The sequence below is a fragment of the Sarcophilus harrisii genome, chromosome 6 (assembly GCF_902635505.1).
Source record: "Sarcophilus harrisii chromosome 6, mSarHar1.11, whole genome shotgun sequence".
Taxonomy (NCBI): Eukaryota; Metazoa; Chordata; class Mammalia; order Dasyuromorphia; family Dasyuridae; genus Sarcophilus; species Sarcophilus harrisii.
In genome coordinates this window covers 12,750,411-12,768,962 of record NC_045431.1, presented here as the reverse complement: position 1 = coordinate 12,768,962, position 18,552 = coordinate 12,750,411, and the positions used below count along the sequence as shown (strand labels likewise).

The window sequence follows — 18,552 nt, the reverse complement described above, 5'->3', positions numbered from 1 at the left end:
GACCCATTTGGTGTTTTCTTGGCAAAGATATTGGAATATTTTGCCATTTCCTTCTGCAGTTTGTTTTCTCAAAGGAAGGAATGGAAGCACATAGGGTTAAGTGACATGCTTAGGATCCCCACCAGCCAGTAAATGTTTGGGGCCAGATTTGCCTCCAAACTCCATCCATTGTGCCATCATCCCGAGTGCACTGCTCTCGGGCTGTTGCCTTCCTTCTAAGATTACCTCCAACTTCTCCCTCGCGTTTCATAGGTAGTTGTTTACTCTGCATTTCCCCCACTGGAGAGTGAGCTCCCAGCGATCATACACTGGTTAGTCACTTTTTATCTCCGGGTATTTAGGACAGTACCTGGCATATAGTGGGCCCTTAAGAAAATGCTTTGATTGGGGATTTGACATTTCTTTTCCTAACTCTCTTTAATTTAGAGACTCAAGTAGCCACCCCCACCTAGGAATCAGTTATTCTTTGAGGTCTTGATGGGAGGAGGGCAAATCCCTGAGTGTGGCCAAGGAACAACAGGGCAGAAATGGTGCCGGCCATACCAATGTGTCATACTGCTGGGAAAGAATGGCCTGGCCATGCAAAAATTGAGCAGAAATGCTTAGCTGTTCATGGGAGGAGTGAGGGAATGCTCACAGTTTTCCTTTTGAATGGAGGATTTGTCTGCTTATGGACCTTGGTGAGACTCCAGGGGCCTGCCTTCCACCAGACATACTTGAAAAATACTCCGTCCCCCAGTTTTCCAGAGCTGTTCTAAAACTAAAATGCAGCGATTCCTCCTTTTTTGGGGGGCTTCCCTGAGTAGGGGAGAAGAGGTAGTAGGTGAGAAATAAAGGCTGTTTGGGATCCTCTCTCCACTCATCTGGAATGGCTTGCTAGTTAGCTAGTTGCTTCTTGCATCTCCCAGCTCCCAAGTTCTGAGCAGCCTGTTATCTCCCTTCCTTGGGCTATTTGGATAATGTCTGAGTTTGCTCTGCCAGAGGCCCGCAGAGCCCATTTTCTTTGGTCTCTATTATCCTTTCCACAACATCTTCCATTCCCCCTCCCTCCCATGTTGTCTTTCAAGGGGTCAGTGCCAAATCCCTCTTAGCCTGGCACCTCTCGTACTTTTGTTTAGAAAACACAGTTTCATCATTCTACCCTCCTGGCTGCTCCCATGCCCTGCACTGTCTGTCTCTGAGACTTCCAGGATTATTTCACACACTCCCTCACTCGCTCTCTGCTCCCTCCTTTCCCATGAGACCACATCCACGCTTTGCCAGTTTATGCCTTCGCTTCGACCTGGGATGCCCGCTGCCCTCCACCGCCCTTCTCTACCTGTGGATTATTTAGACCTCTTTACATGATCCAAATCCCTAAGGCCCCATGAAGATCTCTTTACTTTCCTCAGCTGGCAGGGATCTCTTGCTCACTGGAAATCATTGCACTTCACATATGAACTTATATTTTAATATGTATCACAGTCAGACATCCCCTTTCTGCAGTTTCTTTCAGATCACCGGGGGAAGGTCCTGCGGCTTTATCCGCCTATCTCCCTCCCCCAACACAACGCATTCTACATCATAAGCACCTAATAAATATTTGCTGAGTGACTGAATGACTGTGTCCAAACCCCTGTAATGACAAGCCGTCTCATAACCGAATTCTGCTGTAGCTTCTAGCTCAAAAAAAAAAATAGTCTTTCTGAATCACCATGTATTATAGAAATTAAAGGTCAAAATTAGGTTATCATCTGGTTCTAGTCCATTGCCCGAACAGAGCCGGACCCTGTGCTGCAGGCTATTCTGGGCAGAGTATATATATGAGTCTTATTAAATCTGTATCGCTGTAAGGTTCATTATACTTGAAATGGTTAATTAGAAGAGTTAGGAGAATCTGAAATGTCACAGCAAGTTTCTCCGGGCCCACTGTCACGTTTCACGGTCCGTTACTGAACCCATTTAGATTAAGCTGAGACCCAGTCCAAACAAACCGTTTCTGGGCCTCTTATCTCCCATCTCCCAGTTCTGTGCCAATGCATCAGTACTGGGTGACTCTGGGAGATCTATTATGTCCTTGACACACTGTTCACAGCTAATAATTCTGAGTATTTCTCGGAGGCGCTGAGTTTTCTTCTGCAAAGCAACAGAGGAGGGTGCATAAATGTCGCAGGGAAAACAATCAACCTGGGAAATCTCGGTGCAATCCTACGGGAGGGGCTGATGATTTCTAGTAAATTTTAAGTCAATATGTAATTTACTTTTATTTACAGACTTGAACGTTAATTGTTATGCCTCATCTCTGTGTTTCAAAATATTTATAAAACACTTACACTAAGGCAGATGTTTGATTTCGAAGACACAGGTCAGGCTCATTGGCTAACACCCAAAATCATATTGATGCGCCATCGAAATTTAAAATAATGTTTATGTTATTTATTTATTCATAAATATATATAGTGCCTATCGTCGAGTATCTGGGACACCGTACAAAAGGTTTACATAAATTTGCCTGCTTGTTCGCTAAGCCATTTGGCATCAGGCAGACAAAAAAAAATTCAATAATACTTTCAAATGACAGAGTGTCTTTTATGCAAACAACTCTAAGTGACTTTTTTTTCATTAGTATTGCAGTCTCCATTTTATTCACTTGTAAGGCCCGGGAACAAATTGACTTTCCTCAATGCCCTGCAATGAATTGTTGACATTAGAGATTAGCTCGTGGGTCCCAGTCCCTAGTTCTAACTAGAAGGGGCTAAAATTATAAAAACATTTTTTTCAGGTCTTAATGCCTTTGACCTCCACTAAATATTTTTAACTGAGTCTATTAAATAAGGCATCATGTTTATAAATGTTGTAATGCGTCCAGTTGGATTTTATAACTTTTGTTTCATTTTGCCCAAGGCCTACCACAGTTTTCCAAGCCCTGACAATGACCTATTTTAATTGAATTCTCTCACAAACACTTAAAAATTCACTCTCTAATCAAATCCAGATTCTAAATAGAAATTAAAGTTGAATCATAAAAAATGTTCACATAAAGGCCTCATTTGGTTTTGCATCATAACTTACAGCTATCCTGTCAAAATAAAGTGACGAGGAGATTTGTGAAGTTATTTTGTGATATAAGACAGTTCTCATCCAACTCACTAAATCCAAGCAGGAGGGCGATGAATTTGGATGCAAATTATCTGCAGTTGTCAAACTTTTAGGCAATTCTCTTTTATTCTGGTTGTGCAGAATTGATCTAAAGAGTGCAGCATTTGGAGCTGGGAAAGATCTGGGTTAAATCTGACCCCTCGCTATTGACCGGTTGCGATATTGACTGGCTATTGACATGAGCGTGTCACAGGTTCTGCAGCCTCACTTTGCTTGTTAGTAATATTGTGATCAAACTAGCAATAGATAATTAATATCTGACAGACCAATTGGGAGGATTTAATGGAATCATATCCATACGTCTTCTCCAAACCCTAAAGAACGATTACATGTCTGCTCCATTATTATTATTCCACTATAAAAACCACATTGGAATATTCACTCAGACACCGAAGGTATGAGAAGACATGTTTATTTGCTTCAATGACACCTGCGGTCCTTTCCTTGATCTAAGAAACAAATCTGCACATGTTGTAAATGCTCTCAGTTGTTTGGCTCTCCAGATTTAGTTGGCTCATGGATTCTAGGGGCTGGGTGGTTTTATGCTGAAGATGACAAAGATGGGGCCAGACTTCTTACCTTTAAAAGATCAGGTAAGGTGAACGTGCAGGTTTCAGAATCACCTTGAAATAAAAAGTTAGTTGCACTCATGGATATTCATCAGTCACTCCAACTTCTTCCTCCTTTGGGTAAAGAGTCTGATCTAACTAGCCTAATCAATCCCATAGCTCAGTTAATTACATATCCCCCTGACTTAGATCATAGCTATATACAAGGAATCACCAATGAAGGTAATGGAGGAGATGCTCTCTGTTTTTGTTTTGTTTTGTTCTTTCCTAGTTGTCATATTGGACAAGTGGCCAAGAAAATGATTGATGGCTGAGCAGTTGATCCAATTAAGTCGTTAAAACATCCAAAACAATATCCCGTCTTCTAATTTAAGATGAGGTTGAAGCTATTGAATATTGACTTAATAGTGATGACCTAATGGAGCTGCTTTGAAATTGAACAGGATGTACATATAAATACATTTTGCATCTCATAAATATCTAAGAAATTTCCAATAATTTAAAGCTTCCTCTATTTTATTATTATTATCTATGCTGAACTGTATCATTTTTAAAAATCACGGTGTTGACTGATATCTTGTGGGATGGGCGGAAAATGTGGACAGTGAGGGAGGGAGACTGAGTAGAAGTGGGAATGTGTAACATGAAGCAGAAAGCAAGAAAGTAGGGATTAAAGAAGTCTGCCTCCTAACTTTTCCACACTCGGCTCACACATCTGTCTATTTAACCTTCTTCTTTAACTGCCAGCTGGGCTGAAGGTGACCTTCCTTCCTGCCTGCTTCACCTCTTCTGTTAAGCTCTACCTCCCTGTCCCTTCCATCCCATAATAATTTTTATTATTTTATTCTTCAGACCATTCCTTGTGGTTTTCTTCACAAGTGCAGTTCCTGAACTTTTTATGTTTTCTCAGATAACTGAGTTAAGTTGATCCTTAGGTGTTAGATATACAGTTCATCCAAATCATAAGCAAAGCCTCCATTTAACCTACCAAAGCTTACACTCTACGGGCGTAGTCTACAAGATTCATAGAAACATAAGATTGAAGAGTTGGAAGGAACTTCAACAATGATCCAATTGAACACGAAGATGAAATGAATTCCCATTAAGATATACCCAACAAATGACCATTAATCACAAGTTAAAGATCACCAAGGACAGGGGAAACCACCCATCTTTGTGATACTACATCCCACTTTTGGACAGTTTCAATCTTTAGGAAATTTATCCTGACGTTAAGCTTTTGCTTCTACCTCTTGGTCTTGATTCTGGTCTCTGGGACCAATAAGGATTTCTCCCACATGACATCTATTCAAATACTTGAAAACCACCATAAGCCCACTTCTATCTGCTGACCCCACTCCACTCCAGTCTTTTCTCCAGAATAAAAATCTCAAGTCTCTATAGTTAATCTTCATATGAATGAACTCCAGACCTTTTTCATTCTGGCTCTTCTATTCTAGACACTCTTCAGCTTATCAGTATCACTCAAACTGCAGTGATCAGAATGGAACTTAACACTTTTTTATAGAAATGTTTTTTAAAGGGGGGAATACAGACCCATCTCCCTCTTTCTAGAGACTATACCTTTCCTTAAAAAAAAGCTGACTATCACATTAGATTCTGGGGGGTTGCCATATCACATAGTAGACTTACTGAGTTTGCAGTCCACTAAAACCCACAGACATTTTTCATGACAACTGCTGTCTAAGCATCCCTCTTCCATCTTGTATTCGAAAATTTATTTTTTGTAGCCATCCAAGGGTAAGACTTTACATTAGTCCCTATTGAATTTCACCTAGCTGGTCAAGATTCTCTTGGGCCCTGACTGATTTCTGCCATGTTAGCTCTCCCTCCCAGATTTGTGGCATCTAAATTTGATGAGCATGATCCCAATGCCTTTATCCAAGTCACTGATAAAAAAAAAAATTTGACAGCTCAGGGCCAAACAATGATCCCTAGATATGCTCCAACACTTTTTCATTATGTCAAGAAAACCCAGCCTCGTTTCACTTCATTCCTTCCCCTCTGCTTTTTTTTTTTTTCCAGCTGCAGGGTGCTAGTACTAATACAAAAACATTAGAGATCTGGCATCTCTGCCCTGAGGGACTTTACAAACTCATTTTTAAAATATTTTGATTTTATATTTGCCCTCATTCTAAACAAAGGTCACTTCTCATTTTATGCTGCTGTTCTTTTGTTTCAATCTCATCCAACTCTTTTTGACCCTGTTTGGAATTTTCTTGGTAAATATACGAGTGTGGTTTTAGATCCTCTTACAGATGAGGAAACTGAGGCACACAAGATTAAATGGCTTGCCCAGAGTCACATAGCTAGTATGGATTTGAAGTCATATGGTGAACTCAGATCCTCCTGATTCTAGATCCAGTGAACTACCCACAATGTTGTTTTTCTTTTTACTTTGACCTAATAAAACTAAACTGTTGTGAAATCATTTCCACTCCCTTCCACTTCATGCTGTGTAGACAAAGTCTTTTTTCAGTCTGTTAAAGACGCCCCTTAACACAGACTCTGATGTATATCACTTACTTGAGCCCCAGATCTAGTCTTGGATAATAATTTATAAGATACATGAAGTGGTTATGGTCCATCAGTTGAAAAATTAGCTTTTTCAAAGATCCCCAAATAGGCATCTGTATGATGGACTATAATGACTCTAAAGAACGATTACTGTCTTTAGAGTAAATAATGTACATTTTTAAAACTCCCCAAGCAGATATTTAAATGATAATTCATGGCTGATGTCTTTTGTTGGTGATTTTTTTTAAAAATCTTCATAGCCATTCCCTAACTTACAAATATAATATACTCCAACAGTTCACTATTAAGTTGTTCAGAGTTCCAAAAATACTATTGCAGTTGATTCCTTGATTACCCCTCAAATACTCCTTAAATTCACTAATATACCAAGATATTTGAATCATCATTTCTATAGAAAAAGCATGGCGAATTCAAGCCTGGCATCCCCGGAGATTATTTCTGGTAACTTTTTAATTAATTATAACTATATCTGTGTACGAGAAGATTCCTTTTCTAGTTCAGTCATTTCTGCTTGGGTTCCAAGCTGGAGAACAATGTCAACCTCATGGATGGCCTAATTCTTGAACTGTCCCCTCAGTCTGTGAGCCTTCTCTCAGTCTGCTTTTAGAGTTGGGAATTGCCTTGACTTTTTTCCTTATACTCTTCCTCTCCCCCCAGAACTGCTTTAAAGAATCCTCTTTGATATTCATAATCAATAGCTAGCATTTTAAATAAGCACTTCTTTCCTTCTGATTTCTAATTTTTAATTTAACTTGAAGGCAAAGGTTTTACAATCCTGAAATGATTAAAAAATCTGAAGGATTTTTCTATTGATTATTAAACCTAAAACATATTTTGATCTAGTGTTAATTTTATTTGGAGGAAGGTGAAACACCACAAACTGTAATATTGTCACCTCAATTATCCACGCTAAGAAAAAAGATCAGTAGTTTGGGTCATCTAAAACAACTGATTGTTTTTCATTTGTGAGATTGGGTTTTAGCACATTTTATAAAAAAAAAAAATTTGATTAACCATCCTAGTAAATTAAAGGGGAATGATTTCAAGAAAGAGTCACTCTTTATCTAGTGAGCTAGATGACCACCAGATGATGCTCTGGAAAAGCAGATGGTCTAATTTGAGGGAGGGGACTCAACTACCTAAAGCCCATTGCTCAAATGCAGTCTTCAGTAAGGTATTATCCCAGCTAATGAATAGAGGCTAGACCTGGGGTCAAATTGGACTTGCTCAATCTTCTCTTCAGTATAATGTGGGTAATAATAGCACCTCCATCCCAGTGTTATTTTGAGGACCAAATGACATATTTGCAAAGTGCTTTGCAAACTTTAAAATTGTAATTAATATCATTATTGCCATTGCTGTTAATGTTACCATCATCTTTTCTAATTTTTTATTTTTAAAAAAAGAAAGATGTTTTCATCCATATTAAGGTGCATCCATAGCAGAAACACAAATTAGCTTATAGAATCACAGTGTGTGAGAGTTTGAAGGAAACTCAGAATCTCCTTTCCACCATCCCCACTGACTGATCATCCAGTCTTCCCTTGAAGGTCTTTCATGTAGGGGAACTCTTGGCCTCCAAAGGCAGCCAATCTAAATTGTTAAGGCTTCCCTTTTCTGTATCTGCTTCTCTGCAACATCTACCTAACTTGTCCCTTCTTGAACCAAGCAAGGGATGTTGCATAACTCTTTCCTGCCTTCCAAATACTTAAAAACAGCTATGATATTCCCTTATAAGTCAAGTTTCCTTATTTAATTTTTTTTTTAATGTATAAGACTAAATTAGTGCAGCTAGGTGGTGCAGTGGTTATGGCTCTAGACCTAGAATCAGCAAGTCAAACCTGAGTTCAAATATGACCTCAGATACTAGCTGTGTGACCTGGATAAGTCACTTAACCCTGCGTACCTCAGTTTCTTTATCTGTAAAATGAGCTGGAGAAGAAAATAGCAAATCATTCTAGTATCTTGGCCAAGAAAACCCTGAAAATGGAGTCATGAAGAGTTAGACATAACTGAACAATGTAAAGCTACATATCTCTAGCGCCTTCAACCAATCATCACTTGACATGGTCTTACGACCACTGACCAGACCACTTAGTCATCACCTAAGAGGAGTCAAGGTTCTCAGAATCTAGGAAAGAAGAAGAGTATGTTTTTATGGAAGCAAGGAGAAACATGGGAGCCTGGTGTTCTGTGCAGTGAGGACAGGAAAGTCTAAGTAGAATGTCACAATTAGGAGCCCCAAAGCAATAAAGAAGAGGAGCACTGGAGAGGAACCTCCTGTCATTCACTAATGTGCTTACGATTGAATTGACCCTGGATCCAATAATACCAGGATAATTGAGGAAATGACATCGATCCCACTTTCCTGCTTTGTCTCCCATTAGTACCTTTCATATAGTTAAGTCCCAGACAATCAAACCGCTTTTCCTCCCCAAAACATGTCTCAGCCTCTTTTCTCTTACTGGGAATAGCCTCTCTAGCATCTCCATCCTCCATCACTTAGCTCAAGTTCCACCTCTTGTGGCAAGTCTTGACCCCCTCCCCCACAATCAGAAATCGTCTCCTTCCTTAGGATTCTATTATTTCCTTATTAGACTGATGGAGTCTGGGGCAAAGCTCGAGCTATCCGTGGCCACCTTTGGCACAGAATGAGTCCAGGTCCCACTCTATGCAGCAGAAAGTGCATGTCTTCTGCTAAGAGACATCTGGTTCCTCCCACAGGGCTAGGGAGCAGGAATAAGTGAGCCTTGTTCCACAGAGCCCACTAGTAGCAGCCAAGCCGCCACTGAGTTGTCTGTATCCCTTGGAGGGGCACACAGGCAGATTAGACTGAGAGAGTGTTTTCCTTCCCTCCCACTTCTGCAACCATCCTTCCCCCTTTACCTTAGCACTGGCCAGGTTAGAGGCATGCACCCACTTCTTATCTGAGCCACAGGTTGGGGATGAGCAGCAGACCTTGTCCTTAGGGATCCCCTCCCCTTGGAAGTTCAAGCAGGAGTAGGTCTAAAAGCCTTTTTGGTTCTCTTGGCTTTTGTCCCCACAGTTTTGAGCTGCCAGGTCAACCATCCACAGCCAACTCAGTTACTGAAGAACAGCCATGTAGGGTCTGTGTGTGTGTGTCCATATATGTGTCTCTGCCTGTGTATGTTGGGATATGTGTGATATGTGATTATTATATGAGTGTCTGTGTCTGTGTGTGTGTTAGGGTCTATGTAGGGGGTGTGTCTGTGTGTGTGTTGTGTGTGTGTAGGTATGTGTGTTAGGGTATGTGTGTGGAGTATGTGTGTGTGTGTGTGTGTGTGTGTGTGTGTGTGTTTTGGGATGGGGGGATAGACAAGTCCTTGAACACCTTTTTCGTGATTCTGTCTCTCTCCTCACACATAATCTCTTAAACCGTAAAGTTGTCTATCTTCCCAGATGACCTGAGCCAGACTATCCAGAAGCACATGGAGATTTGGGGGTAGATACCCCCAAATATAAAACCAGAGGAAAAAAGCCCCCCCCAGAAAAAGCTCACTGAGCTTCTGTCGCCTTCCTCCCCTCTGGATTCCTGCATGGCTGTGCACCAAGTTCCCGTCTCTCCATCACTCACAAAGCCTTATTCACTTTTCTTGCCTGTTAATTCATTTACTGCTTGGGGTATTACAGACTCTCTACTTTGTTTCTTTTCTACATAAGCAGGTTAGCTGTTTGCACAAAGGATTATTGGAGAGAAGTCATCTATCTCTTCAAGGACTAGGACTTACTGAAGAGGGGAGAAGGACATACTGTGAATTGCATCCTGCCAGATCCGGTAAACAGACTGAGCTTGCAAATTGGTGGGGACCTGGACATTAAGTCCTTATTTAACCTTGAGAGCAGTTCTGCCCCAATACTTCGAGCTTAGGCAGTGTGCCTGCTGGCTTTTCTGGCTGAGACCCCTTTAGGATTGGCTCCGAAACTTCGGCTACTTTTTATTAGAGTTATTTGTACATAAATTATCTTCCCTTCTATATTCTAGCCCCATGACAGCGAGGGTAATAATGTCTTACTTGTATATATCAATTTCAGTGCTTAATAAAGAGTTTTGCACCCAGTGAGTGTTGATTTTTTTTTAACTGAAGACAGATAAAGTAGGGTTTTTCAACCTGGGATCTATGAAATTAGGTGTTTTTTTAAAAATATTTTGAAACTAGATTTTAATATGATCTTATATGGTTGATTTTATGCACTTAGAAACATTATTCTGAGGAGCTCTCTGAACTTTAATATGAAAAATTTCACCTTTATTTTTATTAATGTCTAACTGAAATTTAGTATTCCCCAATTATGAATTAGATGGGAGGGAAAAAACCACGTGATTGGGAGAAAGGGTCCATAGCCTTCATCCATCTGCTAAAATGGTCCATGGCGCATAGAAAAAAAAAAAGGTTAAGAACCTCTCTCTTAGAAGCAGGTAAAGAGGAAAAGTCTTTAGTAGATAACTTCTGCTGCCTAAGCAGAATGCAAAAGGAAGTAAAGGTTGATTACAGGCACAAGCATCTTTCTTGGGACAAGGAGGAGTGATTTAGGAAAGAAGTACTGAAGGAGATGAACCTGAAGAAATCATAGCTCTGTTGCCTCCTATCCTCTCTAAAATGAATCAGAACCATAGAAGCAAGCCAGTGACCCAAGCTAGAGTGAAGGCAAATAGTGTGGTCTACAAGAAACACATAGACCTCATTGCTGTTTTTTGCCCTTCATTTTCTAAGAGGACCAATCTTCACAAGGATGATGTCTTGATTTGCCAGTGAATTGGTTTTGAGTAAGGCAGAGCTGTGCAGAATCATCAGCCTCTCTCAGACAAAGGTCAAGTCCATCAGCAATGGACCGAGAGGTAGTGGATGACCTTGGCCTTTCTAAATGAATGACAGCTGGTTCGTGCAGTTGATGGAATAGGGAGCCCGTGATCTGGTAGACTTTCAGGTGGAAGGTGGGTGATCACTGAGTAGAGAAGTTGTAGATAAGATTCATGTTTTAAAAAGATGATGGATTTTTGAAGTTGCTTTCTACTTTGCGGTCCCTCCATTTCTTTCATTACCCAATGACACTGTGATGGAGGAAAGCCCATTGGAGAGATAGCAATGAATGGTGGAGAAAGAGCTGGTATTGGGATTCAGAAGACTCGGCATCCAGTTCTTCCCCTGCCTTAGCACTGGCTATATTATTGTAAGCAATTCCCTTAATTTCTCAGTGTTCTAAAAGTTGCAACAACAACAAAAAAGTGATGGTGATCTGCTTTGGGAAAGGCAGTCTCTTACTTGGAGTGCCCTACAGTGATGAAAATAGCAAGTGTTCCTTCCTACCCAATCCACCCCCAAAAAAGTCCCATTGAAATATTGATGGATTGACAGTCATAACTCTGAATGTATTTGATTTCCAGGAGCATTGACTCCCTTGTTTGCCACTGCCATGTTTCAGCTATGTGGTTAAACATCGTTCCCATGGAAACAATGGCCCCCTGCGACACCATTTTCCTAAATGACTTGCTTTTCTAGAACCCGTGAGGGTTCTGCAAGAAGAACTTAGAGATCATTTTCTCTATTACTCATCATCTCTATAATGGTGTGCAGTAGGATGATACTATATATATACATATATATAAATCTAGTCTAAAGCTTTTTTCCCCTTTTGTTTTCACTCTCTGTGACTTAGATATCAAGCCTGTCTTTGTGTGACAGAAAGAATTTGATAGGAGTCCTTCAAAAGTACAAAGAATACAACAAAATGAGCTAAGATTCTAATAAGTCACATCATTCGTGGGCATCTAGGAAAAGAAAAAAATCACAAGATCATTTGATAGAAACAAGAGCAATTCATGGAAGATTACCCTTATTTTCTTTTTTGACAGGGTTATTAAACCAGTAGATTAGAGGCCTGTGGTAGATATGGCTTATCAAGATTTTAGTAAAGCTTTTGTTTTGCTATTTTTATAGAAAATATGGAATTTTGCCTACTTAGGGACACATTGGCCCCCAAAAGTATATTAAAAAAAAAGATAATTTTAGGCAACTGGGAATTTTTGGTATTATATCCAGTTTTCACCAAATTCACTGGGAAAATTATTCACATACAAGAATTACAGTGTTGAGTCTTTAGCATCATGTATGTTGCCCTATGTATATTATGCTATGCAGAATAACCTAACAAAGAGATCAACTAAATGCCATATTCTTATATATCTAACCTTCCATTTGGCCATAAATGGAGAACAGTCAAAATTAGAAGGGTTAAAATAATGAGAACTGCTACTTTCTTATAAATATTGCATTTAAGTCACTCACATCATATACAGGTATCATCTATATTTTCCTTCCTGCCTTTTAGCTCAACAAATATTATTTTACAGTTTTTACAATGCTCTTTACGACTCATCTAAAACACATAATTTTCCTCCTGCTTCACTTTTTATTTATTATTTACTTATCAGATTTATATCAAGGTTTTCCTCCAAAAAGATCAAGCCACTATATAGCCAACTCTTACATAAAGAACATTAAAAACTTCTTAAAATTGATAAATAGTAAAGCAGTTAGAAAGAGAAGCAAAGGGGCTATGAATAAAGAGATTTTTCAGTCATCTTTCCAGTTTTATTCACACTATTCTCCTGTACCCACTCTTTGGTCCAATAAAACTGGGATTATTCATTGTCCAGTGATCTCATTCTATTCTGCCCTCTTTTCCCTTTCAGCTTTCTTTTATCCTTTTATTTGTTGTGTTCTGCCAATAGAATATAAGCTCCTCTTAGGCAGGGATTGTCTATTATTTTGTTTATTGTTTCCTCAAATAGTAGTAAGCACTTAATAAATGCTAATTTACCTGATTCCGTGATTTTGCAGATCATATCTCCTATACATAAGAAGAAAGGAATAAGTATCTAGAGGCAAATAAACACTTTGTAAAAAAAAAAAAATCATCTCATTTGATCTTCACAGCCCTGGGAAGTAGGTACTATTATAACCCCATTTTACAGTGAAGAAAATCGAGGTAAATATAGATAAAGTACCTTGGCCAAGGTCATATAACTAGAGTCTCAGTCTGAATTTAAACCTAGGTTTTCCAGCTTCCTGGCTTATTATTAACTTTTTTTTTTTCTCCTGAGGCAATTGGGCTTCGGTGACTTGCCCAGGGTCACACAGCCAAGAAGTGTTAAATGTCTGAGGTCAGATTTGAACTGAAGTCCTCCTGATTCCAGGGCTGGTGCTCTATCCACTGCACCACCTAGCTGTCCCTTACTATTAACTTTTAGCATGGGTGGAGAGGGGAACATGACAGCTGTTTTCGAGTATTCAGAAAGCCATTATATAGAAAGGATTTGGTGTGGATCTGTGTGATCTCAGAGCTCAAAACTGAGGGGGGTGGCTGGAATTAGCTGTTTCAGAGATAAACTCAGAATTAGTGCTAGAAATCCTTTCTTCATATCCTAATAATTCAAGCAATTCGAAAGTTGACTGGGCTTCTCTTGACAGGTTTCTGCCCTTCTTGGACCTTCCCTCCCTTCCCTTCCTCTTCCCCAGCTCAAGTGCCTGCTACTCCAGGAAGCCTTTGCTTATCTCCCCACCTCACCGGCCCCAAACAGATTCTTTCTTCCTTTAATCTCTCCTGATACTCTGACCTCTCCAGTGTGCCGAAGCACACACCACATAGCAATTTAAAGTTTAAAAAGCACTTTCTCCAAAACAATCTAGTAAGGAAGGAAGTGTGATTAGTATTACTAAGAAGACTGGGTCTCCAAAAAGTTATATGACCCATCATTATAAAGCAATGGCTTGCTAGAGTCAGGTGTTCCAAGGACAAGAAACAGTCCTATTTAACTAAGTGATCTCTAAGATCCCCTCCAGTTCTAAATCTCGGTCGGTTTTGCCATCATGTGGCGATACTTCTCCCTGGTAGAGCGAGGAGGGAGTCAGCTATCATTCTCTATTATTTTTTATTAGAAGAAGTCAGGATGAAATTAAGGGCAACTGCCTTCACCTGAGAAGTGAAAATGATTTTTTTTTTTTTTAACTTGAGGCAAAGATGACAAAACCCAATAATAGTCGATGTTTGAGAGGCTATGGAATGACAGACCCATTGCTGTTGGAGTTGTAAACTGATCTAAACTTTCCAAGAAAGAATTTGGAATTATGCTAAAAATGAAAGATGATGGGAACCAGATCTGTTGCTTTCCTTGGTAAAGAAGCTCCTAGGTACAGAAGCTCCTTCTCCTACTGCAGCTCAGCACCTTCTCTGCGACTTTCTGTACCAACTTAGAATTAAAGAAATAACAAAAACATTGTAGTATTAAAGTAACAAGAACATTGTAGCATTAAAGAAAGCGTAATAAAGAAATAACAAAAAATTGTAGTATTAAAGTAACAAGAACATTGTAGCATTAAAGAAAGAGTAATAAATAACAAAAAACATTGTAGTATTAAAGTAACAAGAACATTGTAATATTACGATTATTGAAGACATAAGAACATTGTAGTATTAAAGTACTAAAGAAATAACAAAAACATTGTAGCATTAAAGTAACAAGAGCATTGTATTATTAAAGAAAAAGCATCAAAGAAATAACAAGAACATTGTAGTATTAAAGAAATAACAAGAACATTATAGTATTAAAGTAACAAGAACATTGTAGTATTAAAGAAAGAGTATTAAAGAAATTACAAGAACATTGTAGTATTAAAGTAACAAAAACCTAGTATTAAAGAAAGAGTATTAAAGAAATTATAAGAACATTGTAGTATTAAAGTAACAAGAACAATGCAGTATTAAAGAAATAACAAGAACATTGTAGTATTAAAGAAAGAGTATTAAAGAAATTACAAGAACATTGTAGTATTAAAGTAACAAAAACCTAGTATTAAAGAAAGAGTATTAAAGAAATTACAAGAACATTGTAGTATTAAAGTAACAAGAACAATGCAGTATTAAAGAAATAACAAGAACATTGTAATATTAAAGAAAGAGTATTAAAGAAATAACAGTATGTGCCAGAGGTAGAACTTTGAACCCACCCACTTCTTGATAGCTAAGTTGCTTTCCTATCCAACATTAATATGCTTCTGCTAAGAAAAAGACCCATGAACCAGAAATCTTACAACTGGGCATGTAACATACCCCAAGACCAACAAAGAGAGAACTCAGCCTCCTCTGCACCAAAATATTCAGAGTCCAGTTAATTGGAGTAGCAGAGAATCTTAACCAAAGTAGGTGCTCATCTGCTAGAGAATCACAAAGCAAGATGAGGTAAATGAAGGTCTTAGAATATTATTGCACCATAAGAAAAGAGGAAGATGAAGATTTTAGAGAAGCATGGGAATTTTTCATATGAACTGATACAGAGTGAAGAAATGAGAACCAAGAAAACACCATATAAAATGACTCTTGGAGAAGAAGATAAAAAATAAAAATAGAAAAAAAATTCTCCATTTGGCATAACTTTATTATAATAATGGATTCTGTGCCTGGATACGAGAGAGAAAAAGGAGTGTTTTCTCTCATTTGGAGATAAATATGAAACATTGCCTTAGACTCAGTTGTTATATTGGCTAGTTTTGCCAATATATCTTTTTTACGGTCTTTCTTTTTCATTCTGTAAGAGGTATGGCTCAGTGAATGGAAGAAGGGATTTATTTGGACATAAAAGTGATAAAAACAAAAGATAAAAAAATTAAGACTATGACCAAAAAAAAAAAAAAAAAAAAAAGGAAGTCACACAAATCCCAATACTGTCTCTTTCATGATTCCTCCCACTCTTTTGTATTCAGATTTCTCACAGAAGGTCCCCTTACCTTCCACTTGATATGCTGCTGTGGCTGCTCCCCAGCCAAATCCTTTTGGGAAGGTCAGTTCTTCTGGGCATGAATTGCTGGAGAAAGCCATTGTTGCTGTCCAGAGAACTGCAAGTAAAGGGGTAGCCAAGCAGGGATCACTAGAGTACCACAGGGTAGACAAGCAAACAGGGAATAGAAATGAAGCGAGATTAAAAGGTCAAAGTAGACTTGGCTAGAGCCCTGATAATAAGAGTTCCATGCACAGTCAGCAGGGAAAGAAGTTATGTAATTGCTTGTCTTTTTTTTCACCAGAAATATGATCAGCTTGGGTAATATCTTAGTCCTCACATCAGCCAAGTGGAGAGCAGTTGAATCCAAATTTGTTAATCCTTGGGGCAGAGCACGAAACAGCTTTTAAGTTCATAAACATCCCTTTTCCCCTTTAAATAACTTAAAAATATTTTGAAAGGTTTTTACTTTTTACCTTAAAGTTGTCTAGAGTATAGTAACAGAGAGGGAAGGGAATAAGCGTTCCTACAGTGCCTGATACTTGGTAGGAAGCGTATAATTCTAAAGTAATTGCTATCATTATCCTCACCTTACACTTAAAGAGACTCCACCAAATAAAAGTTAAATGACTTGCCCAGAGTCATTAGGCTGGATAAGTGTCTGAGGCCAAATTTAAGTGTAGCTATCCCTGACTCTGTGCCAAGAGCTCTGTCAGCTTCCTCTACAATGAGTAAAGTGACTTGAGTTAAGATACAACTTTGCAAGTCATAAAATAAACCTGAAGAATTGTTTTACCCCAAAGTTTGAATGTTCACATGCATTTGCTGTAGCATTAGGGGTTTGGGAATAGAATCCAGGGAAGGAAAGGATTAAGCAAAGGAGGATTACACTTCGCAAATACTAAATCTGCGTGTGTAAACCAAGAAAGTTGGCTTCCAACTTGGTTCTGCCTTCAATTCTCCGTGATCTCCGACCCAGAAATTTAACCCATCTGCCTTTCAATTTTCTTATCTATAAAGGAAGGGAATTGGACTAGATCAATTGTTCTTTAATTTTTGTGCCTCTGGACTAATTCTCAGAATAATTTCTTTTATTTTTAATAATGGCTTTGAATTTTCAAAATACATGCAAAGATAGTTTTCAACATTCACCCTTAAAAAACTCTTTGTTCCAGGGTTTTCTCCTTCCTTTCTCCCCATATTCCTCCCCTAGACAGCAAAAATCCAATATGTTAAATATGTACAATTCTTCTATACGAATTTCCAAATTTATCATGCGGCACAAGAAAAATCAGATCAAAAAGGGGAAAAAAAGGAAAACAGTAAGGAAAAAAGCAAGCAAACAACAGAAAGAAAGTAAAAACATTATGTTGTGATCCACATTCAGTCCCACAGTCCTCTCTCTGGGTGCTGATGACCCTCTCCATCACAAATCTATTGGAATTGGCCTGAATCACCTCATTGTTGGTAAGAGTCACATCCTTCAGAATTGATCATCATATAATCTTTTGCCATGTACAATGATCTCTTGGTTCTGTTCACATCACTCAGCATCAGTTCATAAATGTCCCTGCAAGCCTTCCTGAAGTTATCCTACTGGTCGTTTCTTATAGAACAACAATAATTCATCACATTCATATACCACAACTTAAAATAACTTTTTATATGCAGAAAATAAAGGGATCACAAAGCAAACCAATACTATTGAAAGAGATGTTATTTTATAGGCCCCTTTCATTCTATCGCCTTACAGTGAGAACACCTGTACTAGACAATCATCAGATTCCTTCCAGTTCTAAATGCTAGAAAAGGGTGATGAGTAGGAGCCAGAATACATTCACTAACAAGTTAATCTCATTGCCTTTCTTATTTTTTTTTTATATTTTTGATAGTGTTCCTAGACTGATTGGTCCAGCCATAAGCATAGCAGACTTGAACTTCAACAAATTATTTGACAATTTTTTTCATAATATTCTTGAGAAATGAAGATTGGATGTTAGCACAGTTAGGTGAATAAATAGCTGGTTGAATACTAACAATTTTCAAAGAATGCTGGTTAATCAATCATTGTCAACTTGTACGGTAGTCTCAAATTCACATTTTTATGGTGTGCTAAAAATGCTTTCCTGACAACCACCGTGGGAGCAGCTAGTAAAAGTGTCTGGGTCCCTGTTTTTTAGAAAAGAAAATTGAGGCTCCAGCAGATTGACTTGTCCAAATTCACAGAAGTCAAAAATGTCAAGAGTCACAGCTTGAATACTCTGACTTCAGTCCAAGTATCTTACACTTGGAATACTGGTGCCATATTGGTAATTGAGTATATTTTCCAGTATAACCCATTCTGCCTTAAGGTTATTGCCTCAGGAGTTTGACCTTGATCCTATTTTTTTTCAATATTTTCAGTCTATAACCTAAATGAAGGTCTAAGAGGCATGTTTATCAAATTTTCAGCTATCTCAAAGCTAGGAGAGATACAGATGACTAATCCATTAA

The 18,552-nt window shown here is 38.5% G+C and overlaps 1 protein-coding gene across 1 annotated transcript in view; it reads right to left on the bottom strand.

The window, feature by feature from the left end:
- The window catches only part of LOC100932649 (cytosolic beta-glucosidase), a 31,031-nt gene extending 14,871 nt beyond the window's left edge, over nucleotides 1-16,160 (bottom strand). Inside the window, exon 1 of the mRNA XM_031942596.1 lies at nucleotides 16,070-16,160. Coding sequence (XP_031798456.1) covers nucleotides 16,070-16,160 — 91 coding nt within the window. The remainder of the gene's footprint in view (nucleotides 1-16,069) is intronic.
- Nucleotides 16,161-18,552: the final 2,392 nt, after the last annotated feature.